At 40.8% G+C, this 25,574-nt stretch overlaps 1 protein-coding gene across 12 annotated transcripts in view; it reads left to right on the forward strand.

Moving 5' to 3' along the window:
• The window catches only part of WNK2 (WNK lysine deficient protein kinase 2), a 105,473-nt gene that overhangs the window by 75,527 nt on the left and 4,372 nt on the right, over positions 1 to 25,574 (forward strand). For 7 of the 12 annotated variants that reach the window (XM_075574910.1, XM_075574911.1, XM_075574918.1 and 4 more), the window contains 7 exons: positions 2,168 to 2,757; positions 8,508 to 8,722; positions 9,209 to 9,433; positions 10,097 to 10,195; positions 16,986 to 17,030; positions 18,426 to 18,685; positions 20,494 to 23,578. In XM_075574910.1, the coding sequence (XP_075431025.1) occupies positions 2,168 to 2,757; positions 8,508 to 8,722; positions 9,209 to 9,433; positions 10,097 to 10,195; positions 16,986 to 17,030; positions 18,426 to 18,685; positions 20,494 to 20,829 (1,770 nt within the window). In that variant the 3' untranslated portion in view covers positions 20,830 to 23,578. Of the gene's footprint in view, positions 1 to 2,167; positions 2,758 to 8,507; positions 8,723 to 9,208; positions 9,434 to 10,096; positions 10,196 to 16,985; positions 17,031 to 18,425; positions 18,686 to 19,241; positions 19,294 to 20,493; positions 23,579 to 25,574 lie in introns of those variants that run through there. The other 5 variants (XM_075574917.1, XM_075574915.1, XM_075574916.1 and 2 more) reach the window with 5 other exon arrangements.

The following is a 25,574-nucleotide window of genomic DNA, read 5'->3' on the forward strand; positions in this document are numbered from 1 at the left end:
TCTTCTGAGTCATGAAGTGTCTTCATAATATTTCTACATATCTATTTATAGATATTACCACCAATCCACATTAATAGAATTTGAGAAACACAATTGTTTCTCAACTCTTTGTATGTTGTAGTATCAATTGTATCCACATAAGAATGAGTACGAGGAGTAGTGGGTGCTCCAATAGTCTCGGAAATATATTCAATAAATCTCCATCATAAGAATGATAAAGAGAATATGAGCTTGTTATACCATAAAGGCATCATGGAATGGGGCATTTTGTCGCGGCCATTTCGCAGTGACCAAAAGACCGCCGGCATTCGGCTGCAGCCAACACGTGGTGAACCCCTGCCGCCGATCTCTTCGAAGGCAAGTTTTACTGGTTAGGGTAGGGGGCTAATTTTAAGGGGTTTTAGCAGTTGGAGTAGGGAGCTAATTTAAGGGGTTTGAGTGTTTGGGGTAAGGGCTTAGAGTTTGGGTTTTAGAGCAATGGACATAGGTTAGTTGGTTTTAGAGTGGGGTGTTTCAGAGTAAAGGCTTGGGGTAGGTGGTTTAGGCACTTACCTTAGCGGCCGGCGGCAGGTTGAGGTGCGGCGATGCGACACGGCCGCGATCAAATGTTTTAGAACGATACATCATTCTGCTCCACTGCTGATTTAATAACATATGAATGTATATATTAGAATTGGCTTCCCATTGTAAATACTGTAACAAGCCCGGACTTTCATTCTCTGGTTTTCAAAGCTTGGGCACTATCATTTCTCATCTAATGTCTTCATCCAACAAACGATATTGAACAAGTGTATGGTGTTTCAAATGAAAAAAGTACTAAATATGAGAATAAAGAACAATGCGAATCTAACAATACCTCACAAAAGATGGTTATTAAAAATGTATTTAAACAAAACTCGGCTGTAATTTCCATCTCTTTGGATCTGTCTCAAGGGAAAACAAAGCGAATGTGCGTTTTCTGCTAAAGAAAAGTCGTTTTTACACCTGGTAGAAACTCCGGTTGACCCAATTAATGAATGTAGCTGAATATAATGATTCCGGGGACATATGAAATGGTCCTTTTCCTCTTGGGGATGAATCTAATGTATAGCACATTAGTGTGACAGCGTGTTGTGCACAAAATGAACGAGTAGATGTATTTGATGTTACACTGGAGTTTTATTGTGCACATTAAGCAAAGCTTATACAAGCGGTGTGTACTCTGTCTCCAATCCTTTCATGCAGATGGTGGAGGTCTGAAGGCGGAACTCGCATGAATCATAAGTTCTTGTGAACAACCGTTTGGTCACTTAACCCAGGGGCCCAACTCCCGTCCTCAAGCCCCCAACAGGTCAGGTTTTCGGTATATCCCTGCTTCAGCACAGGTGGCTCGGAGGCTGAATGGAAGGCAGGGATATCCTGGAAACCTGACCTGTTGCGGGAGGGAGGGAGGGAGGGAGAGGGAGAATTCTTGTTTAAAGAAGTCCGTGTGAGTGCTGCCATAATAGCTGGAGCAGCGAGCGCTCTGTGTATGCGCTGTACAAGACCTTTGAGATACTGGCATCTACTACCAGATACCTTAGGCTGCACTTACTGTATAGTGCCGGCGACGCGACGTTGCGGCAAACAAATGTATTGCCGCCTTTGCGTGCGCTTAAAGTAAGCGCGACGCTGGCGGCGTGAATTTCTGAAGCCGGTCAAATTTTTCAGAGGCTGTCGCACATGACAGCCTCTGAACCAATCAGGGACCTGGATGCCGGAAAGCGAAAAACAACTTTCGCTAGCGGCAACGGGTGACATCGCCGTCGCGCGCACTATAAGCGCGGCCTTACTTTGCTTGTTTGCAGTGTTTTTTTTGTTTTTGTTTTTTTTAACCACCATGTACACGGGATCATGCAGTGTTGCGTTACTAATCTGTTTAGTAGACACTGCAACTGTAATGAATGAAATTCATGTAATAATCTGCTAAGCAACTTTTGTATCAGATGAACATTTAACAGTATAGTTGGCAGACGTTTATTAGGTAGAATAATATTTAATCCGACCTATTACAGTATTTAAAGTTTTCTTCACTACTCGTATCAATTCAATTCTGAAATGACAGGGCAGCAAACAAAGTAATCTCTATACATGTGTCTGTAAATGCATTTCTTCTAACCTTCTTTTTTTTTTTGTGTGTGTTTGATAGATTCAAACTGCATTGCTACCCATCTCAAAAATGGGAGGATGTAGTGAGCGGAAGTTGCAAGAAGGCACTTTAGACTCTGCTACTTTAAAACAGAAAGCTGAATGTGCCGAGAAGTCATCTAAAACTATTGGCAGGTTTTCGGTGAGGACAGAAGACGATGCGACAGTAACTTCACCAAGTTACCAAAGATTTTCAGCTCCACCTGATGTCTACCTGGACCAGCTTCCTCCTATCCCAATAAAGAACTCTGTTCCACGAGCCCATACTTCATCACCTATTAATTCCCTATTCTGTGGACATGTTTCCAGTGATTCTGATGATGAGACTCCTAAATCAAACTCCAAAGATGCTCAACCATCAACCCCAAACAAGGGATCCACCAATGACTTCATGAAGAAAGCTGCTGCTTTTCTGCATCGACCTGGAAAGACCAGTATGCAAAGTCCTGATATTCCTAATGGCCACGCAATGAAAATTCCTTCCATACATGTGACCTCGCTTCACTCGCAGTCTTCGTACATGAGCAGCGATAATGACTCTGAATTTGAAGATGCAGATATGAAGAAGGAATTAAAACATCTTAGAGAAAAGTATGTATTCAATAATAAAATGTATGACCCTAAAAGCTAACTGGTATAAAATATCCCAGGACTAAAACCATGTTCAGCAACGTAAGACAAGTGATGGATAGAATGGCTGTTTAAATTCTTCCTATTTCTTTATCTAGTCTACGTGTGTGTGTGTGTGTGTGTGTGTGTGTGTGTGTGTGTGTGTGTGTGTGTGTGTGTGTGTGTGTGTGTGTGTGTGTGTGTGTGTGTGTGGTGATGGTTCGCAAATTAACGGGGGAAAAAACTTGTGCCATAGTCCATATTATTGCATTTATTTATTTATTTCCTCACATTCTTGGGGTTTGAACTTGAATCAAATTTTGGCACATTTGCCCATCCCGAATTATAAATCTCTGATTTAGATTTAAGTGAAAACTGCAGTACATCCATGTTGGAATTACAGCAACAATACGGCTATTCATGTAAAGCACAAAATACGGGTTTTGTTGATGCAGCATTTAAACAATACTTTTTTTTGTGTTTTGTTTTTTTTGTTTTGTTTTTATGCTTCCTAGGGCAATTTCTCTATTTTCTTATGTTGCAGTCCAGAAATTTCTGCTTATTTTTTATGCCAGAAAGTCTGTTTCCTGCCTCAGAATTTATAGTGATCAGGCTGGAATGCACATGTACTGTATTTACTGTGATTGTTTTGTTTTTTCAATCTATAATGTTGAATTTGTTTCAATGTTATTTGCCTTTCTTGAAAAAAAATGTTAAGGTGAACTTCTGCTCTAAAGATACAGCCTGTGCCAGAACCCCCCCCCCCCCCCCCAACATTTTTATCAAACCTACAAAACCACCATCTCTTTTAATGTCACTTGTGTATTTTTCAAAGCATTTACATTTACAATGTTTCCAACGCATTAATGAGGAGATGGACATGTTTGAAATTCCCAGCCACTAAAATGTTGTCAGACTTCTAAACATGGCTGAGAACAATGCTTGGATCTCCAGAAATAGAGAAGTGGGCCTTTTGCCGCACGGTACGGTGAGGATTTAGAGGCCTATTATTAGCCGTGTTCAGCATAAGGTGCCTGGGGTGTAATGTCTTACGGCTGAACACCGCTTGACAAATATGACCCTTCGACTTTAAAATATGGTCCCCGTGGCTTTTACACAGGAGTGAATATAACCGGGAAACAGTCAGGCCGCAAATACTATGGAGACAAAGCTACTTGCAGACATGTAATTACTTTGCCTTAAATTCTATTTTGAACAGCAATGGAAGTTTTATATAAAGATGTCCAGTGCTCGCACTTCGGTTTCCTTCAGACCCACTTTTATTATTGTACGTATCACTTTTTGGAACCAGACTGAGCACCTTTTTCCTAGTCCTAGTGTAGGCTGTTAGATGGTCACACAACTGATGACCAATGTGGCTGCTATTATGTTGTTCATTTATTTTTATTGTGACACTTCCCTGTTTCAGGTTCTTGTCTGGGATCTGTTACAATGGGAATATAATGTATCACTAAATGCTTGAATTACTTTCTCCTACTCCATAATTCAGTGTATGTTCAAAATAATGTCTGAAGAACATTCTGTCAATTTAGATCTTGGACAAGAAACTTGCCCAAACTAGTAGTCACTACTAAGCTACCTATGGTTGCGAATGGTCCTGGTTTATATAGATGTATTTGTCTGAGCAGGAAAATTACTGGGAAAATTGTTACCTGACATATAATGGGTCCCAGCAGATCATTAATTCTACCAAATATTTTTGTTGGTTTCATATTTTAAGAATTGATGTATTTTCGGTTTTAAAAATGCAATTCTAAAAAGTGCATCAAACACCATACGTTATACAGTTCTTTAGTTGTCTTTAGGGCTCATTACTAATTGACAAAATAATCCTTTAGTAATCCCAATATTCAGAACAGGGTTATACCGTTTTTCACACTGGTTGTCACTTAAAATAAAAAAAATGTGAGCTTTAAAAAAACCAGTATTTTTACAAAATGTATTAGAATATTTCACAAATATTGAAAGTATTGGATTGTGGAAAATATATAAGCAATTCCTAAAAAAAACGATGGAATATTTACTAGGCGGGGTTAAGCCACCAGCACAATACTGCCTGTTAAAAGATAAATAATGGGCTATAAAATGCCTTGCAGCTTATCACTGCTTAGTAAATCAGCCCCACATTTTATTTATTTATTTTAAAATATTTTACCAGGAAGTAATACATTGAGAGTTACCTCTCGTTTTCAAGTATGTCCTGGGCACAGAGTAAAACAAATAATACATGGTTACAAGTACAGTTACATAAATGAACAAGGTATACATTATATACAGAGACATTGCGTGCACAGTTAAAGAAAATATATATTATGAGCGTATGAAACAGTTACAGACCAGATTAAAGTGTGAGACAGCCTTAGATTTGAAAGAACTTAAGCTGGTGGTGGATATGAGAGTCTCTGGTAGGTTGTTCCAGTTTTGGGGTGCACGGAAGGAGAAGGAGGAACGTCCGGATACTTTGTTGAGCCTTGGGACCATGAATAGTCTTTTGGAGTCTGATCTCAGGTGATAGGTGCTGTATGTGGTAGGGGTGAGGAGCTTGTTCACGTAGCTGGGTAGCTTGCCCAGAAAGTATTTGAGGGTGAGACAGGAAAGGTGAACTTTGCGCCTAGACTCTAGTGATGACCAATCTAGTTCTTTGAGCATTTCGCAGTGATGTGTGTTATAGTTGCATTGGAGAACAAAACGACAAATTGAATTGTAGAGGGTGTCAAGTTTGCTAAGGTGGGTTTGAGGTGCCGAGCCATATACTACTGTATGTCTCCATAGTCTATAATTGGCATTAGCATCTGCTGTGCAATACGCTTTCTGACCAGGAGATTTAGGGAGGATTTGTTCCTGTAAAGTACCCCTAGTTTGGCATAGGTCTTGGTTGTCAGGGTATCAATGTGCATCCCGAATGTTAAGTGGGAGTCAAACCATAAGCCCAGGTATTTAAAACTAGTGACAGGTGTTAGGGTGGTGTTAGCGTTGGTTCTAATCAGGAGCTCAGTCACTGGAATCTTTACAAATTTAGTCTTGGTCCCAAATACCATTGTTACAGTCTTGTCAGTGTTTAAAAACAGTTTGTTTTGAGAAATCCAGTTTTCGAGTCTCAAAAAGTCAGACTGAAGTATGTGTTGAAGGTCAGAGAGGCTATGGCTGTGTGCATATAGGATTGTGTCATCTGCATACATGTGTATTGAGGCTTCCTTACAAGCTGTGGGAAGTTCATTAATGAACACTGAGAAGAGTAGGGGCCCCAGAACAGAGCCTTGCGGGACACCACAGGTGATATCCAGGGGGTTGGAGTTAGAGCCTGAGATGGACACATGTTGGGATCTTCCTGATAGGTAGGACTGAAACCAGTTTAAAGCATGTTTCCCTATTCCAGAGCTCTGGAGTTTGTTAAGCAGGATAACATGATCAACTGTATCAAAAGCCTTTGCAAAATCTAGGAATACTGCACCAGTGAGTTGTCCCCGTTCCATTCCACACTGGATTTCATTGCAAACTTTTAGCAGGGTAGTTACGGTGGAGTGTTTGGGACGAAACCCAGACTGGAATTGGCTAGGGAAATTTGTCTTGGTGTAGAAATCGCTTAATTGGGAGTGGACACATTTTTCCATTACTTTGGATAGAATTGGGAGAAGTGAGATTGGCCTGTAGTTTGAGTCGACAGAGTACGCGGAAAGCGTTGTCATATTTGGTTGACAAGCAAATATTTTTATGGTAACCTATTATTACGTTCTTAAAAGTAATTTGAACTGGTGTACTGTTTTTTGGGGGGGTTGGGGGGGGAGGGGGTTTGTTCGTTCTTGTATGAAAACTTTAAGGATAATATTTAGACTTGATTCTCTTTCCCATTTTGCTTCTGGGAAAACAGTAGTGAATTCCCAAAAAATTATTATTTGTTATAAAGTAAGCTGCTCACCTTTCACCTCGTGTTGCACATGGATTCTAGGATTGTTGTTGGGTTTTTTTTTGGTTTTTTTTAATCCCTCTCACTTTAACATAGAAAACATTTAAAATGAAGGCGCTGGCAACTCCAGATTTGTAAGATGGAAAAAGCTGCACATATCTGTGTGCAGTGAAACAAGATGGGAAGCTGAAGCATAATTCAGTGAGGCCAAGTAGTAAATGAGTAAAATCTGAGTCATTAACTGGGTGATTTCATGCTAGCGCCGGACATTGTGCTCTCCGGCAGGAGGTTGGGGAATGTAAGGAAGTGCTTTACCGAGAGAGTGGTGGATTCAAGTCTCACAACAGATCTGGTGCAGGCGATTACTGGACAGTAAGGGAATTCAAAGCTGCTTGGTATATACACAGGTACCCTACATAGGAAAGAGTCGCAAAATCAAACTGGGCATGCAGTATCACAGCAGATGGGAATGAGATGATTTTTCTATTTTTATAGCACCAACCAGCAAACATTACAAAGAGAACAGAATCCCCACGGGATAACCATCACGACATGTATGTAATATTGGGGGAATGCAATCCATGTCCCAAAGTGCTTATCTTGGCTAATCAGTTTAATTTGTATGTTTTATGGTAAAGATTTGTCTTGTTGAAGGCAATAAAGGTAACTGTCTGCGCTTGAGCTCAATGATGGTTAGTGTGCCAAGCTCACAGGGTGAGTGAGGTAATGAAAAAAACTGGGGCAAGGGCGATTAGGACAATGAGTCACCGGGTTTGTGGCAGGTTCAGTGTTTCAGCTTTTGCAGTACAAGTGGATATTAAAATAAGCCACAAATTCACTGAACTGGGATGATTGACAATGAGACTTTGGATGCTAACACGAGTTGGCTACGTTTAGCACCAATTTACTCCTGTAGAGTGCTCAATGGAATTGAAGGGCGATTGAATAGACCAAACTGTTCAGTTATAATTTACTCCTACGCTACACTAGAAATACATTTTATTGGTGTTTGTGAGCAACCTACAGTAGTTGCGGAGACATTTTTAGCCGGTGCACTGATCCAATGTATACCCACAAAAAGCAGGCGATTTCTGTCATGTATAAAACTGAATGTATGGGCTGTAATAAACAATACATTGGACCACTTTGCAGCACTTAAGATGAGGTTATCGTCATTCCGAGTACTAGGGGGTTATTTAGATACAGTAATTAGGATTATAAACATTTTCTTGGTGTTTATCATCGTTATTCATATACTAATTGACTATTTTCCCCATCATTCTTTTATAATTATCATACACAGTGGCACCAACAATATAACATTAGGAGAAGTTCAGAAAACCTCTTGTTGGTAGTCGGGGGAATGGGGATAGTCTACCTGCAGCTGTCTAACCGCAGGGTCTTCAGGTGACTGTGGGAGGATGTTACGGACCCAGAGCCATCAAGGTCAAAGGAGTGAGATTTGATGGCTCTGCTCTAAAAAGATGATCTATACTAAGAAACTGCTGACTCCCTAGAGTGGAAGCCCATTGAAGCCTGTGAAAACATAGATGCTAAAATACCTCTGTGACACTTCACAAGTCCATCCTAGTATAACTTAGCAGATAAGATGCAAGGGAAACGCCTTGAGTGAGTGTGATATCGATCAGAAACCTCACTCAGGTTTGTTGTTCTGTCCGGTTGTAGTAGTTTAATAAAAATTATTTCTGGGTTTTATTTTGTGCCATTCAAGTCCGTTCTTTTTCCCCTGCCATTGAATGATCCATTCCTACTCTACTATATAACCAAATCTTCTTCTCCCCATTAGGCACGTGAAAGAAATCTCGGAGTTGCAAGTTCAGCAGAAGAGAGAGATCGAGGCTCTGTACGTGAGATTGGGGAAACCTCTGCCTCCCAGTGTGGGATTCCTTCACGCTGCTCCACCAAGCAGCCGCCGGCGAAGGATCAGCAAAAATAAACTCAAATCCGGGAAACTACTTAACCCATTGGTGCAGCAATTAAAAAATGTGACATCTGTTACAAGTAAGCAATGTTTGTTTTTCTATGCAGCTTTTTATATTCCTTTGATGTGTTCATACAGTACACCCATCAATTAATCCCTGGGTGATTTAGTTCAGCATATCATGGGGCAGAAGGGATGTTTTTTCCTTAACTTGTCTGAGACTAGAATATGTTACCACACTTAGTGACAGAATAAAATGTTAAAAATCACTAATAGGAATACATGGCACTGCTCTAGCGATAAACCAACGTCTGTGTGTGTAAATATATAATGACCACTGTGTAAATACACGTTTATCTCTAGAGTACCATGTATTTATATTACTGACCATTTCACTTTTATTTATACCTTTTCATTACTATCAGTGGTACCATTTTAAGGTTAGCGAGAAGTGTGTGTATAATATTGTGTGTGTGTGTGTTCGCACACACCTTTTATATGTGCATGGAGTGTTTGTTACCTGGCATTATATTGTGAGTCTTGATTTTCTCTATTCTCTCTTACAGGTAACATCTCTGCAGATTGCAATGGATCTCCTGCCAAGGGTGTTCACAAAGCCCATGCCGACTTCTTTCCCAAAATTGCAGACCCCTCTTTGACTGCTTCAGATTCCCCAAATTGGGATGTTCAGACACAACAACCTTGCTCAGTGAAGGTTACCATGTCCTCCGATAATATCTGTTCTGGGGTTGTCCATGAAGGAGGTGATCTGCATGGAGGTTCTGGCCCAGGTGATACATCACTGCAAGAGTTTTATTGTCTGTGTTTAAGGCTGATAATGCTGCATAAAGCATCGGGGGACTGTAACGCCTTTACCATTGCACGCTGCTTGGCTGCTATATACTGCAGGGTTGTGTATATTTGAATATGAATCAGATCCTATGTTTTATATGATCATTCATCCTTGCCTATGCATTTGCAAGTCTTATTTGGGTACATTTTTAACACCGTCTTTGTCAAGGGGCCGATTGCCTTTTTTATTTAAGACTGGCTTTTGCAAATGGATATACAGTTTGTGCAACATTTGCTTACATTGAATCACTAGAGCAAAACATTTTTGTCCAATAGTATCTTGAGAACCCTTTGATACTGATTCAAAGTCAATACTTTAGATTTGCCTTAATAGTCCAAAGCGGTTAGTTACATGTTATGAAGGACCTGTTGTGTCAGGATTTCTGCCTAGTTCATAATGACAACCGTGACATTTGTCGCACTGCATTCATCTTTTCCTTTGTCTCTGCCCAAATACAGTAGCTTATCCCTTCTTAGCTAGTGAATTGGATCTCAAGATGGTTAACTGACAAAGCTGTTTTGATTGCTATAGGACATCTGATCACAACTATTTATACTTTACAAGTGTCTTCTTCTTTTCTTCCCTCTATATTCATTTGCAGGTTGGACGGTATACCACCAAACGTCTGAGAGAGTGACCTATAAGTCTAGTAGCAAACCTCGTACCAGATTCCTCAGTGGACCTGTGTCTCTGTCCATCTGTTTGTATTTGTTCTTTCATATTTAATTCACTTCATCTCTTTGCCCCAACCTCCTTTTATTCCGTTCATCTCTGCATCTATTTCTATTTTTGGCAGGTTGTCCATTCTTCCAGACCAGTGGTACTCAACCAGCGACGATCAGAGACTGAAAGCAAGTCTCAAATCTAATTAAGAATTTCAATTAGGCTCTGATGAATATTGAACTTTTGCAGTGTTCACAAAATATTTGAAGCATCTGAACTTAAAATGTTTTTTTTATATGAAAAATTGTAAATTGATTTTTTTTTGCAACTGTTGCAAAATCTGAGTATTCTATTTTGAAAATGAAAACTCTTAAATACTGTACTTAATTAACAGCAGGCCCAGTAAGATCTCTGAAGATTTGCTTATGACGTCTGTGCCACAGGTTGAGTATCACGGTTTGAGGTCATCATTTTTTGTTATTTTGTTCCCCCTCATTGCCATTTATCTGAATGCTTTCGTGCATGGCATTTGGCTCATGTCTGGGTACCAAAAGCATGTGTGGAAGATGGAAGTCTGCACAGCCAGGCACCGACTGTTGTAAGGTTTATTTTTTTGTTTGTTTGTTTGGGTTTTTTTTACATTTTTTGGATTAGCATTTTAGTTTCCCCATTGAAATGGTTGTGAATATCTGCCGCCCCACGACACAGGCAAGAGAGATTCATCCTTCAATAGACGAATGCTCTCTAGCGCACGTTTGGACGATGAAGACGTGTGTACTATGCTAGCAGGTCACCGAAGGCTACAACTTCCATACAAGGGCGACACAAAATGTTGTGTATTTGTACAATTACTATCTTTTATTTTTTTCTCTCTGCATGTGAAAAGCTGACCCAGTACTCCAACCAGTTACCTTCATAGTTCTAAACGTAGAGATTGACGCTCATACAAGTGTATAGACTCACAAACTGTATTACAGCATATAGGTAGATAGGAACTTCCATAAATAATTCCAGCAATTATATAATACTAGGTTAAGGGGGGACATGAACATGGGACCTAGCGGTCAGTCAGCGCGACTACCGCAGATATGGTTTACCCTGCTTACCCCCCTTACCATATACACTTCCCTAAATAGGGACCAAGGTAACATAGAATGAGGGCTACTGCCCATTACCTTTCCATTGAGTGTATGGGAATACGAAATCCATCCAGACGAAGTTCCACTGCGTGCAATCCTGATCAGGGAAATTCAGAATGTAGGGAAGCAAGGAGCACAGCTGAAGTAGAAATCTGCAGGGAGAGTCCTGTAGAAAAAATGAATAAGGGGCACAACTCCGTGCTAAAACTGAGGGTGGTTTATTGGATAATTGCACAGGGACAGAAACACAGCCCACACACCGACATGTTTCGTCCCACGGGACTTTATCAAGGTGTACCACATCACTATACCTCCTTACCTTTAATACACCCATTTCGCGCCAAAATCGCCCAACCGAGTACACTGCGCATGCGCGCCGGCGACGCGTCGCATCTCCGTGACATCGCCTCCCCTCTGGCACTAGTCCTGGAGTCAGAGACCACGTCACTGGGATGCGTCCGTTTCCACCCTGGAACGCATGCCAGCTGTGCTCCTATTGGGCGGAGGCGGAAGAGGGATGAAAATTACATTTTTTTACACTCAACAACTTTATTAGTATAAAAAAAGACAAACATATTTTGCCCATAGCTAAACTTTGCAAACAGACACATTGCTAGTTTAGTTTAGGGTTACATTAAAAACAAATGCTAATCACATTGAATAACCTTTGATAAAATAAAAATAAAAAGAGAGAAGATATTTTAAACAGTCACAAAACTCCATTTAGACTACAATCATTTTAGAAGATTATATTCTAATCTAAGTAGATAAGTTTATACAAAAATACTATAATATGAATATTTGTATCAAGCACTAACTTTATCCATACACTTGAATTATGTAGTCAGAGTATAGACTGAATCTATGTGATTGGCTGTATCATTGGATTTTACATGGGGGAATAGAAACACTTTATCATTAAAAGAGTTGATTATTGAGAATTTTTTCAGATGTGTATATATTGATTTTCTCTTATTCATAACCCATATATTGATGGCACAGAAGGACATAGAACAATTTTATTGTCAAAAAGTATACTTATATTCTAATATTCTAAACAATTAATAAATGAATAGTGGCATCATAAAGGACCCTCCTCCACTATAGAAAGTGGGAAAGGTCCCAATCGATATTCATACCGTGAGGCACCCTGGTTCTTAATGTGAAGATCCAGAATGCCTCACGTTGATCGAGCTTTTTGACTCTATCACCCCCTCTGGGTGACATCTGGATGGACTCAATACCTTGAAATTTAAAGTTTTTTAGTCCACCTTTGCTGCAGTTGGTGAAGTGTTTAGGGACAGGATGGTCCAAGTTCCCTTTGGAGATCAATCGGATATGCTCCATTATTCGCACTTTAAGGTTCCTAATGGTTCTTCCAACATATTGGCTGCCGCACCCGCAAGTGATGAGGTAGACAATATATATGGATTTGCAGTTGATATGCTGCACTAACAACAGACCCCACTAAGAGATTTCAGGGGGAATTAAAATCACTCATTGATGAAGGGACTATGTTATTCATTCTTGATGAGAACGAGAGAGAGTTCTCATCCTGTCCCTAAACACTTCACCAACTGCAGCAAAGGTGGACTAAAAAACTTTAAATTTCAAGGTATTGAGTCCATCCAGATGTCACCCAGAGGGGGTGATAGAGTCAAAAAGCTCGATCAACGTGAGGCATTCTGGATCTTCACATTAAGAACCAGGGTGCCTCACGGTATGAATATCGATTGGGACCTTTCCCACTTTCTATAGTGGAGGAGGGTCCTTTATGATGCCACTATTCATTTATTAATTGTTTAGAATATTAGAATATAAGTATACTTTTTGACAATAAAATTGTTCTATGTCCTTCTGTGCCATCAATATATGGGTTATGAATAAGAGAAAATCAATATATACACATCTGAAAAAATTCTCAATAATCAACTCTTTTAATGATAAAGTGTTTCTATTCCCCCATGTAAAATCCAATGATACAGCCAATCACATAGATTCAGTCTATACTCTGACTACATAATTCAAGTGTATGGATAAAGTTAGTGCTTGATACAAATATTCATATTATAGTATTTTTGTATAAACTTATCTACTTAGATTAGAATATAATCTTCTAAAATGATTGTAGTCTAAATGGAGTTTTGTGACTGTTTAAAATATCTTCTCTCTTTTTATTTTTATTTTATCAAAGGTTATTCAATGTGATTAGCATTTGTTTTTAATGTAACCCTAAACTAAACTAGCAATGTGTCTGTTTGCAAAGTTTAGCTATGGGCAAAATATGTTTGTCTTTTTTTTATACTAATAAAGTTGTTGAGTGTAAAAAAATGTAAAAAAATTTAATTTTCATCCCTCTTCCGCCTCCGCCCAATAGGAGCACAGCTGGCATGCGTTCCAGGGTGGAAACGGACGCATCCCAGTGACGTGGTCTCTGACTCCAGGACTAGTGCCAGAGGGGAGGCGATGTCACGGAGATGCGACGCGTCGCCGGCGCGCATGCGCAGTGTACTCGGTTGGGCGATTTTGGCGCGAAATGGGTGTATTAAAGGTAAGGAGGTATAGTGATGTGGTACACCTTGATAAAGTCCCGTGGGACGAAACATGTCGGTGTGTGGGCTGTGTTTCTGTCCCTGTGCAATTATCCAATAAACCACCCTCAGTTTTAGCACGGAGTTGTGCCCCTTATTCATTTTTTCTACAGGACTCTCCCTGCAGATTTCTACTTCAGCTGTGCTCCTTGCTTCCCTACATTCTGACCTTCATAGTTCTGCATTATGTGATCATTGTTTGAGATCCCTTTTATACAAATTAACAAGACTTCCATGGGCTGCCTATTCACATTAAGTGATTTATTGCTTTTTTTAAAAACATATTTAAACTAGCTGAAGCACAATAATCAATGTTATATTTTCTCAGCTCATTTTAACACAAGAAGAAGCCAACTGTAATAGTTGTATAAAAAAGTAAAGGATGAGAAGGTTTATATCCAGGTTGTGACTTCTAAATCTAGAGATAAAGCAAGTCAATATTGTATCAAGTTCTAAACCGGACTTCTTTCTTATATATATATATTTGCGAATATCTCCTCCAGTGTAACACAGCTTGGTATTTTGTGTATCGCCAACTTCTTAATATTAAAGTAACAGAACAAGTTAATATGACGAATGAAAGAAGATTAGTCTTTTCCAGTAACGGACTGGATTTCATTCTAATGAAGACTGTCTGTATGATGAATGGGTAGTCTACTTAGGACATAAAGATATGTTATACAGTTAGGAAATGTCAAACCAACGCCTTGTATAGTTATGATAGCCGGGTAATCAAAAAGCTTTCATTGCTCAGTCATTCCTAATATAAAAATACAACCAGAATTTCTAATTCAATTCTAATCAACTTCATTATGTCACAAAACAAGAATGATGGTTAAAGGCTTCCCGCAGTGTGGATATACTGTAGCATATAATAATAATAATAGCATGTTCTTGTATTGCGCTGCCAATTGTATGCAGCGCTTTACAGAGACATTTTGCAGGCACAGGTCCCTGCCCCGTAAAGCTTACAATCTATGTTTTTGGTGCCTGAGGCACAGGTAGATAAAGTGACTTGCCCAAGGTCACAAGGAGCCAACACCAGGAATTGAACCAGGTTCCCCTGCTTCACACTCAGTGCCAGTCAGTGTCTTTACTCACAGAGCCGCTCCTTCTCCTTCATATGATAATGTTGCCTATATTAAAAAATATAATTGTACCAAGCATGTGATTTACATCTTAATACTATTCAGCTGTAAATGCTTTGCTTCTTTATCTTGACAATGCAGACATTGTGCTCCCAAATAGAGTCCCTGCCCCATAGCATTTACCATCTATATTTGGTGCATGAGGCAAAGGGAGATACATTTACTTGCACAAGGTCACAAGGAGAAGCTGTTACTTGGATTCGAACTGGGTTCAAAGGCAGTGACCAGGAGCGGCTCAGTGAGTAAAGACACTGACTCTATAAATAATGGCACTGAGTGTGGAGCAGGGGAGCCTGGGAGAAGGAGTGGCTCAGTGAGTAAAGCACTGACTGGCACTGAGTGTGGAGCAGGGGAACCTGGTTCAATTCCCGGTGTCGGCTCCTTGTGACCTTGGGCAAGTCACTTTATCTCCCTGTGCCTCAGGCACCAAAATCATAGATTGTAAGCTCCACGGGGCAGGGACTGTGTCTGTAACAATCCTATGTGCTGCGCACCGCGCGCTATACTGCAATTCTGAAGAGAAAAGTGCTCAATGAAATAGTTTATTATAAAGTTATTAGTGCTTAGAACAGGGTGGAACATGAAGTTGTGTGGTGATTTTTAGTGGTGAGACGTATAAATGGATAATATTCTGTGGCACACTGACAATTACACTTGTTCTGAGGACCTTGAATTGTAATGGTTTGCCACCAATATTATACCAACCCTAACCATGGCTTGTAGGTTCCTCTTGGGCATGTGAATGACCGGTAACATTTAAGCAGTTTCCATTAACCTTATACCAGACATACAAGCCTGGCATTTGAAAATAATGAAGTGGGATGACTACACACATAGTCATTTCTAACAATTGTTAAGGCCTTTCCTGCTGACGATGTTCAGACTGATTTTAAATGGAAAAAACGCACAAATAGTATATTATAATGCGCAGTAAGTTTCTGTTTGAAATAATATCTTGGTTAAAAGAGAAAAGGATGTTGCTACTTTCAGCTCTGGGGCTTCTGGTTCTTGAAATGCTCCCACACTTCTCCCCTCCGATAAAAGACATTCAAATATTGGCGCTAGGGGCCCCAATAGATAATGTTCTTTCACTATGAAGCGGCAGGTTTTAGTTGAACAGGTGGAGTGAGGCTTTTCGGGCAGTCACATGTAAGCGAAAACCTCTATTATTATTATTATTGAATGTATATCTGGCCAATAATGCAGAAGGATGGCTGGTACCAAATTATGAAACCCAAACCCTTTATTTCATGTAACAACATTAATCCATGAAATATACAATGCTTACACGGTTATTAGACTTGTTATCCTTTGTGCTGCATACCAACTGAACCATTATCAGAATCTGCTGCTGCACTGGACCACATAAGGATGGAGGTCATCAATGAACCTGACAAACCGATCAGACTGATTTTCAGTGAGCCTTGCTGATTGGGAGTCAGTCTCCTTCTTAGCTCATGAACTCCAATCGACTAAATCAGGGGGCGGCCAACTCCAGTCCTCAAGGGCCACCAACAGGTCTGGTTATCAGGATATCCCTGCTTCAGCACAGGTGACTTAATCATTGAGCCACCTGTGTTGAAGCGGGCTCTTCGACTTAGCCACTGATTGATACACCTGTGCTGAAACAGGGATATCCTGAAAACACGACCTGTTGGAGGGTCTTGAGGACTGGTGTTGAGAACCCCTGATACAGAAGCGCCATAACCTGCTCTTGGCACTTCAGGTCTGTGTTCCAGGTGGCTGCGGAGGTTTTTGGCTGCTCAGTTTTGTGCATCATTTTTGTTTGTTTTTCACTTCACTTGAACTGTCCATTTTTTATTTTATTTTTTAGTCTCCTCCTTGTGCAATGACTGTTCTCTGAACGCTTCCTGTCGGTTTGTCTAGCCAACTCGTTGCATTCCTTGTCTTGCCTAACTGTGTCTGTCTTGTATTGTTTTGCCTTGTAGGGTCCACCCTGAAACGGCTGTGTCTAGGCAAAGAGCACAGTAGCAGTAACTATCCCATTTTTGTTTCTCCGTATTTTCTGCATTGCATGCGATGTTTCACTTCTGGTTTAATTCGTTGGCTTGCTTGTTTGATGTTGGGGAAACCTTGTGCTGGCATTAATCATTGAGCGAGTTTTTTTGATCACGCACGCATGCCCTGTAAATGCTGTTGGGTGCTTGCATGGTGTGTGATATCTTGTGTTTTGGCTCTGTCATGTGATGTGCTGTAGATAAAATGGGATTTAGCTGCATTGTTTCACCTCATATGTATTCTCAATCCTGCTAATGAAATTGTTAAAATGGCTGGGGAGGAAATATTGTATTAAGTGTACAACATTAAAACAAACCATGGTAGCAGTGTGGCCCTTCCGGCATGGAACGGCGGTTTCCGTCTCCCTTGACACATTTGGCTACACTATATGTCGCAACGCCACAGTTCTGTGTGCACACCTCCCAATTGTACATTCAAGCAAGGGAAGGAACTTTGCCAGTATGAGAGTAAAGCAGGTCACACTGTCATCACATAAGATGAACTTGTTAACAGGCGTGAAATCACTACAACATGGAGACACACACACCCCACACACACCCCACACACACACACACACACACACACACCCCACATACACACCCACCCCACACACACACACCCCCCCCCCACACACACACACACCCCCACACACACCCCCCCCCCCTCACACACACACACACACACCCCCACACACACACACACCCCACACACCCCCCCCCACACACACACACACACACACCCCACACACACACACACCCCACACACATACACCCCACACACATACACCCCACACACACCCCCCCTCCCCCCCCACACACACACACCCCAGGCTCTATAGTCGGTTCCTGATCCAGTGGTGGGACGGCTCCCTTGGTAACTAATAAACTGCTCCTTAGCATGGGTTGTATATCCGTTAATTACACCAGGACCTTCCAGAGTTGCTCGCAGCAATGCTTTGCATCCACAGCTGCAAGGCATTGTGGGGTGTTACTTTGGCAACTGCAGTAATTGACCGCTACCATTCATGCTATCTGCACACACTGATGTGCCGTTTGGGGCCTTGAGTGCTCCTTCCCTCCATCAGCTTAGGAACCTATCCTGCCTGCAATGTAAAAATAAAAGTTGGAACTAATCTTCGTGATTCTTGGCCACCTTAAATCTAATCCACACAGCCGTTATAAGAAGATGGTGTGTATATATCCCGGTATGTGCACGATGTTGTGCCAAAGTACACAACATGCTTCTAAGTGCAGTAATCTTCCCAAGTACTCTCGGAATTCTAATGGAATGAGAATACAAATGTAAGATAACATGGAAACAGCTGCAAGTGCCATAGCTCTGACAACTTTTGCTTGTATGCAATTGTGTAGGATCTTCTACAAGCAGCCTTGCCACCGGCCCTGATCCATCGCAGCTACCGCCCATAACGCCACAAATCCAGGCCCAAGCTAATAATAGTAACAATAAAAAAGGGACCTTCACGGACGACCTTCACAAGCTTGTGGATGAGTGGGCGAGCAAAACTGTTGGGGCAGCACAATTTAAACCATCTTTAAACCAGCTGAAGCAGTACCAGCAGAGGCAGGACTTGGAGCATAAGTTGACACCTACACCAGATGACATGAGTGGAGTAAGTACATTCATATTTCATATTTCAATATTATCCTCACCATGGACCTTTTATGAAGCTTGAACTACAATGAAAGAATGATCTTAGTTGGCCTTTTAACAATGGCTCCTTAATCATATAACATGGAATTTTCATGGTTGTATTTTATTATGAAAATGAGCCAGTGCAGCTGAAGTGTTGGTAGCGCTCGGTTTCCCGGTAATGCCTTGGTGTTTCATCCAAATGTCCTTCTGTTAGCCGCTATCCTCCACAGTAAGTGTATCATTAATTGGACGTTCAACAGCTGAGCTTATGAGCGTGTGACCGTCATGCTTGCAATATAAACACGCAAGGAAAAAAAATGGAAGTGCGTCACTGAATTCTGGAATAACTCCTTTCTCAATAGAGCATGTGATTTAAAAAAAAAAAAAAAAAAAAAAAAAAAAAATTGCCAATTGTACTGATATATTTTCAGAAAAAACAGTATCTAAATCTGCATTTAAAGTCGCAATTCAGGGTAGTTTTTATTATTTCTTTATTTGTGTCTTGCCTAAACCGTGAGCGTCCCAATTTTTAGGAGCGCTGAACTCAGAGCAAGCGCCAAGCAAACCGGGGAAACCATATGGCCGCCAGGGTAAGAGCTCTCTCCAGGAGCCAATAGAACAATGGTGATGTCATCAGAAGATGACATCACAGTTTTCTATTGGTGGTCCCAGTAGCCATGTTTGTAGTCTGCTCCCATATTTGGGATTTTTTTTATGCTGTACAATTGGCACAAAGAATCTCCAAATACCTCTCCCCCAGTGCATGTAAGATTATATTTGAAAAAGAGAGCTGCCTCTTCCCAAACCTTATTGTAGATGTTACTCTACCGTGGACCTGGGAAATTTCTTGACTGTAAAAAGGGAAAAATATAATGGACGCTTTCCCTTAAGTGTCATGTAACTCCTCCTACCGACACTCCCCAAATTGCACACATGTTGCACGGTGTACCTTAACTTGTACCTTGACCCTATGAGATGGAGAATGAAAGTTTGGGTGTCCCTTTTATGTCTGAAATTCATCTTGAGAAAAATATTTACTCAAACGTTCTCCAGTTTTCTTGGCAAACGTTTTTTTCTGTTTCCACGCTACGCGACTCCCATTATTTACATGATATTTAACACCGAGCTCCCTCAATGTCTTAATGACACGAGGTCATTTTATTATTTTAGTCATATCGTTGAATTTCATCCAAACATTGTGACGCTTTTTATAATAAACATCTGAATAATTAAAATGACAGGGCAATGATGATAATTTAATATGAGCTCCAGACATGGCAGGGGGTGTGGAAGTCTCACCAGGACAGTAGATGTAGTGATACTTGTGTGATACGCAATGATAGAAATCCAGGTTTTTTTCTGCGCTCTGTTTGTACGATGAGTGAATGAACACTTACAGTAAATGTTTTTGCTTGCCCTGAACTCCTGTAAAGTGTGTCTGGTTTGAGCTTGCAACCACAATTCTGAACTGGCTGCATATTTTAGTTCTTTTTGAAAATATTAATTTAGGAGGAATTGAATCTTCCGAATTAATTTTTATAGAGTTTATTTATGGTGCAATATTCAATTAATTCAAATGTTATTTCCCATTTATCTTTATAAACTAATTATGCTGTCATCAAATCTCCCTGTATATACAACCGTTTGCAGTCTTATTACAAAAGAGATTGGAGGAAAGTAGTTAAACACTCTAAAATACGGGTCAAAGTGACACACTGTTGCACTTTTATTTACAGGTATCTATTCAACCGTATAATTATGAGAACGTGCTTTTCCTCTCCCCAGGTGAATCCTGTTACTTCCGATGCAGGAAGAAAGTTCAGTCGTCCAATGTCTTGTCCGTCAGCTGCACGGACCCCCGTCCTTTCCGCGTCCGTCCCAGCAGCCATGTCGGGATCCATGCTTGCTGGTACAATGCCATCTTATATGATGCCCCTCTGCCAGTATGCAGGAGTGTTCCCAGCACCAATGTATGGAGTACAATGGTCCGGTGCAGTGCAGCCTGGAATTGCAGGAAACGCCATCATTGGCCAGATGCCCCCTGTGTGCATGCAGATTTTCCCCATTTCAATGCAGCAGCCTGTTGTCAACCCACCTGGTTCTAATATGAGGATTACGTAGCTTCGTTGCATTTCTTCATATCAAAGTCCAAATTCTAAGTATTTTGAACCCATCGATTTCATGTGTTTAACTCCGTCGGTGCTTGCAAGGCCTGCAGTGCAGTCATATATAGTGCAGACCTCTTGAGCACAGTACACGTTATGGAAGTATGGTTTTGCTGCTGGCATCAAGTTCAAGCCTACAAATGCCCATAGCCATACTCCGCATTAAGCAATCACTGTGAGATGTCTTCATGAGCGTTAGTGAGTTTGTCGTGGCAATATTTGCTCATTCCGCATTGCTGCAGACATTTGTGTTTCACAGTTTTACACAATCTCTAAAATTGAACGTACTTGAACTGATGATGAGGAATTGTTACTAACCCTGCAGAGGTACAGTGCCTTGAAACCTTGCTTTCCAGTTCATCTGGGAAGATCTGTTAAAAAAACAAAAACAGATTTTATTTTCTGATCCACTAGTACAATTGTTATTTATTTTTTGTTTTTTTGTTTTAGAAGTTCTTTTTATTTGCAAACAGTTAAGGTTTACAATTAAATGTATTGTCTTTGGCTTATTTCCAATTGCTACATTTGTAAAGGTAGATTTATTTATTTTTGTTGTTTGTTGTTTTTTTTTAGATAACATTACTTCTAGGAAAATTCCCAAAAAGGAATGGAGAGTTCTGTTTTTAGCATTTCAAAAGCTTGGATTACATTTGTCTTTTTACTTTAAGGATGTACATGATATAACATTTGATCATAGGATCCTTAAAATAAAACCATTGATGGACACTGTTAGATATGTGATTAGTGGTAACCCTACCTAAGAGTGGGGCAATTCATTGCTACATACTGCATCTTGTTTATAAAATATTGTTGCTGGCATCAGTATTTTAATACAGATTTCCGCTTGCTTTTCAACCAAAGGTTTTAGAGCAGCTTCTCGGAGAACCAGGCACAGAACACAGCTATATTTGTTTTCCTATCCATGCTGAATATTGAGTGGTGTATTACAGTTTTGATTTCTGACTTCAACAAAATAGCCACTTTATAAAGCTTTGGGAAATGAGGGCATCATTTAGTCACTGTTGCATAATTGATTTTCTTTAAAATACTCGGCTGTAACATGTATGTGGCTGTTACTGCTGCATGATTTCTTACATGCTTTACCCGGTGAATATTTTACTGCTTACACCGCATCTAATGAGGCCCGCGTGGAAGTCTATGAATACCATACACTGGTCGCTACCAGTGGCTGCACTGTCCTGTGAACCATTGCATGGATCCCCTTTCTTACAGTGGCGGCATGTCCTGATTCCTATGCAGGCTGTGCTATTACACAACCACTAACTGTGTTTCATTAGGGAAGTCTATGTTTGTGGGGCAGTTCGTTCCATGTGAGTTTAGCTCTCTCTCTAACAATGTTTCCCATCATGTGCGCTTGGGAACCAATAAGTGACATTCATCCAGTCAACTAGTTCAGTGGATGTTTTCTCATTAGTTTAAATAATATCTTTCTCTATGGAAACAGTTTGAAATAAGCTGGACCGTGGGTATTAACTTGGGAGGAAATCTAACGATGTTGGTTGATAAGCCCTTTGTGCGCTTGATGTAGCTCTGTTGACTTATTGTACTTCACAGTTTTTCATCAGGCACTGGAATATGAATTATTTATAATTAAAGCGTCCTTATTCCTTGTTGGTTGAATTGCTACATTGGACCTGAAACTCGAGGTTACAACACAGATCATTGGTGAAAAGCTACAGTAACAAATATTAGCGATGTCTCGGATTTTTGTATTTACGCATTCTTTGTACCGTGTCATCAATCACGTCGGCACTACTGGTAATGGGAGCATGTGCCACGGTCACATACTAGCAGTATTCACACTAATGCAGAAATAAGCATGTTTCTTTGTTCCTAATGTTTAATGTCCACTTATGTTTTATATATATTTTTTCAAATGGGTCACTGAAGACTATTTTTTTTTGCCAGTGAAGAAGTTGCATAAGATTATAGGTTTGCACTTGGGATAACACATCTCTTTAACCCCCTACTTACACCCTCACTCTTCGACTCCCTTGTTTAAAATCGCTTCTTCTGCTGCTTCACTTGGGGAATACGCCCCTAAGTGCAGCATTGCACATAGTATACCTGTCCCGGTGAATGGTTTTACCATTAAGCGTTTAGCCACAGTAAATTCTGCACCACTTACAGCAGAACCATTAGTAGTGGTTTGTTAATGGTACACTTAATTAGAATACAAAAATCTGTGACTGAGATGTCGGTGTGTAACTCGGGGGCACCTACACTTCTGCTCCTTCCTGCCATGACATTTTATAACCCCTGCTGCGGGCCTGAGAAGACTTCTGCTGCCAAGCTCGGAAATGTGTAGTTCAATTGAAAATGTCACCGTTGTAATTGTATTCATTTTGTTTATATCCTTGACTGTAATCAATCAATTCTGTTGGAATTGGACGTTATAGACACTTCCGGAGAGTGTTTTGCGATATACTTAAGTTTGTAAGAGATTTCTGTTCTCTTTAACATCTTTCATTTATTTATTTTTCGTTTCATGTCTGTATGCTTCATGAGCAAACATGGGAAGTACGTTCCTCTCTCTCCCTTTGCTTGCACTGAATCTTACCTTCAGAGTTGCTTTTGCCTGTTGTATAGCCCTTTCCCTGTATGCTGACGCAGTCAGTGGCACTAAATCCTCAATATTGTATATTAAAATATGATGCAAAATAAACATTTTGTGCTTGAAAACATGCTGAATGTGTCTCCCTTGTTTTGACCTCATCCATTCCTTCTGATCCCAATATATTTACCCTTGATGTTATGTTTTGCATACAGCCTCAAATCCAGTCCTCAAGACGACCCCCTCTTCCCCCCCCCCCCCCCCCCACCCCCGCAATGGGTTGGGTTTTAAGGATATCCCTGCTTCAGCACAGGTGGCTGTGAAAGACTGTGCTGAAGCGGGGATATCCTGAAAACCTAATCTGTTAGGAGTCTTGAGGATTTGAGTTGAGAACCCGAGGCATACAGCGTTCCTACTGTCTTTAAATCCTATACACTGCAAGATTATTTTTAGACTGATCATATACAAGCCTCAGCCTTCCTGCAGAGCATGAAGTGATGCAGTATGGGAGAGGAATTCCTCGCTTGGAATAGCGTGTTGATTTTTCAATTTGTATCCAAGATAATTAACCCTTGTCCTTCCAGAGGGGCGGCAGTGCATGCAATTTCATGCCCCTCTGGCAATAAAAAGGATTAAAGCAGCAGTCCAAGCTGCCATTTTTTTTTTAACATTCCCCCCCCTTAATATATGCATCAATACAATCCACACACTGAGTAATTAGCCAAGTTGCTGATTGATCTGTTCTCCTGTGATCGATCGGTGATGATTAGGCTGGGGGGCTCACTAGAGGACTGCAGAGGAGTATTGACTCAGTATCTGTGGCTTTATAAGTGGTTACTATAGAAACAAAGGCTTGTTACATTATAATACATTAAAAATATAATTCAGAGTTGTTTAAAAAAATAAATGCTACAAGTATTTTCTCGTCGTACAGAACGGATTTATTAAAAAAACACACGTGGGATATTGCTTGGTCTGCAGCTTTAAAGGGGCTTAGGGGAGGTACTTGCAGCACCACTAACTGACTTCAACCACTCGCTGTTGACGGGTGTAGTTGAAGGTGACGACGAGGGAGGGAATCTTGGCCACACTTCACAAAACGAAGTAGGGAACAGACTGGTAACTACAGGGCAGTAAGCCTGGCCTCAGTACAGGGGGAAATGAATACAAACGCTGCAAAGAAAAAAATTATTAAATACCAAAAATCCTGCAACACACAATTAAATAGGGGTGTAGCAACAGATGTAGCGTACATAGATTTGGTAAAGCATTTGACACCGTCGCCCGTAAAAAACTGAATAGAAAGTTGTAATGTCTGGGATTGAATGGATAAGACATTGAGTAGACTCCTTTAACCATAACGCTCAGTCGCGTAAACCTCAGAAGAGGGAGAAGTGACTAGCGGAATACGTCAAGGATCAGTACTGGGACCAAAGCGCTAAAATATATTTATTAGGGACCTTCCAGTACTCTGGAAGGGAAAGTATGCCTTTAAAAATGGCCAAAGATCTGCAACCAGGGTTGTCACTATATAAGAGGGGTAGACAAAATGCTGAATAATTTGGGTACATGAGGAATGATGGAGTAGAATAACAACAAGTTAATGCCAAGAAGTGTAAAATCATGTATTTGGGCCACAAAAACCCAAAGAACAAATACAGGATTAATGGCCTTGTAATGTCAACCTCTGAGCAGAGGTTTCCAACCACAGTCGTCAAAGATCATGCAGGTTTTAAGGATACCCCCTGCTTGAGCACAGGTGGTTACGTCAAACTGATTAGCACTAGTGGCCCGATGAGGAAAGCCTTAAAACCTGCACTGTTAGTGGTCCTTCAGGACTGGAGTTGAGAACCTCTGTTCTAGAGCAGGGGGGTGCCGAACCCGGCCCAGTGCTCCACCCCACAACATTTTAATGGATTGCCTGGGGAGAGTGCGGGGCCTCTGTAACTGCCTCTTGCTTTCTATCCATCTTCTCCTCCTGCATCTTCTGATTGCGATGACGCGCCACCAGGACGTCGCAGAGGTGGAGATGCTGGCGGGCAGGTAAGAGGGTGAGGGGGCGCGACAACGTTTGGGCACCTCTGCTCTAGAGGAAAGTGGCCTGGGAGTTTTTTCAGGCAACCCAT

Source organism: Ascaphus truei, chromosome 17 (genome assembly GCF_040206685.1).
Source record: "Ascaphus truei isolate aAscTru1 chromosome 17, aAscTru1.hap1, whole genome shotgun sequence".
Taxonomy (NCBI): Eukaryota; Metazoa; Chordata; class Amphibia; order Anura; family Ascaphidae; genus Ascaphus; species Ascaphus truei.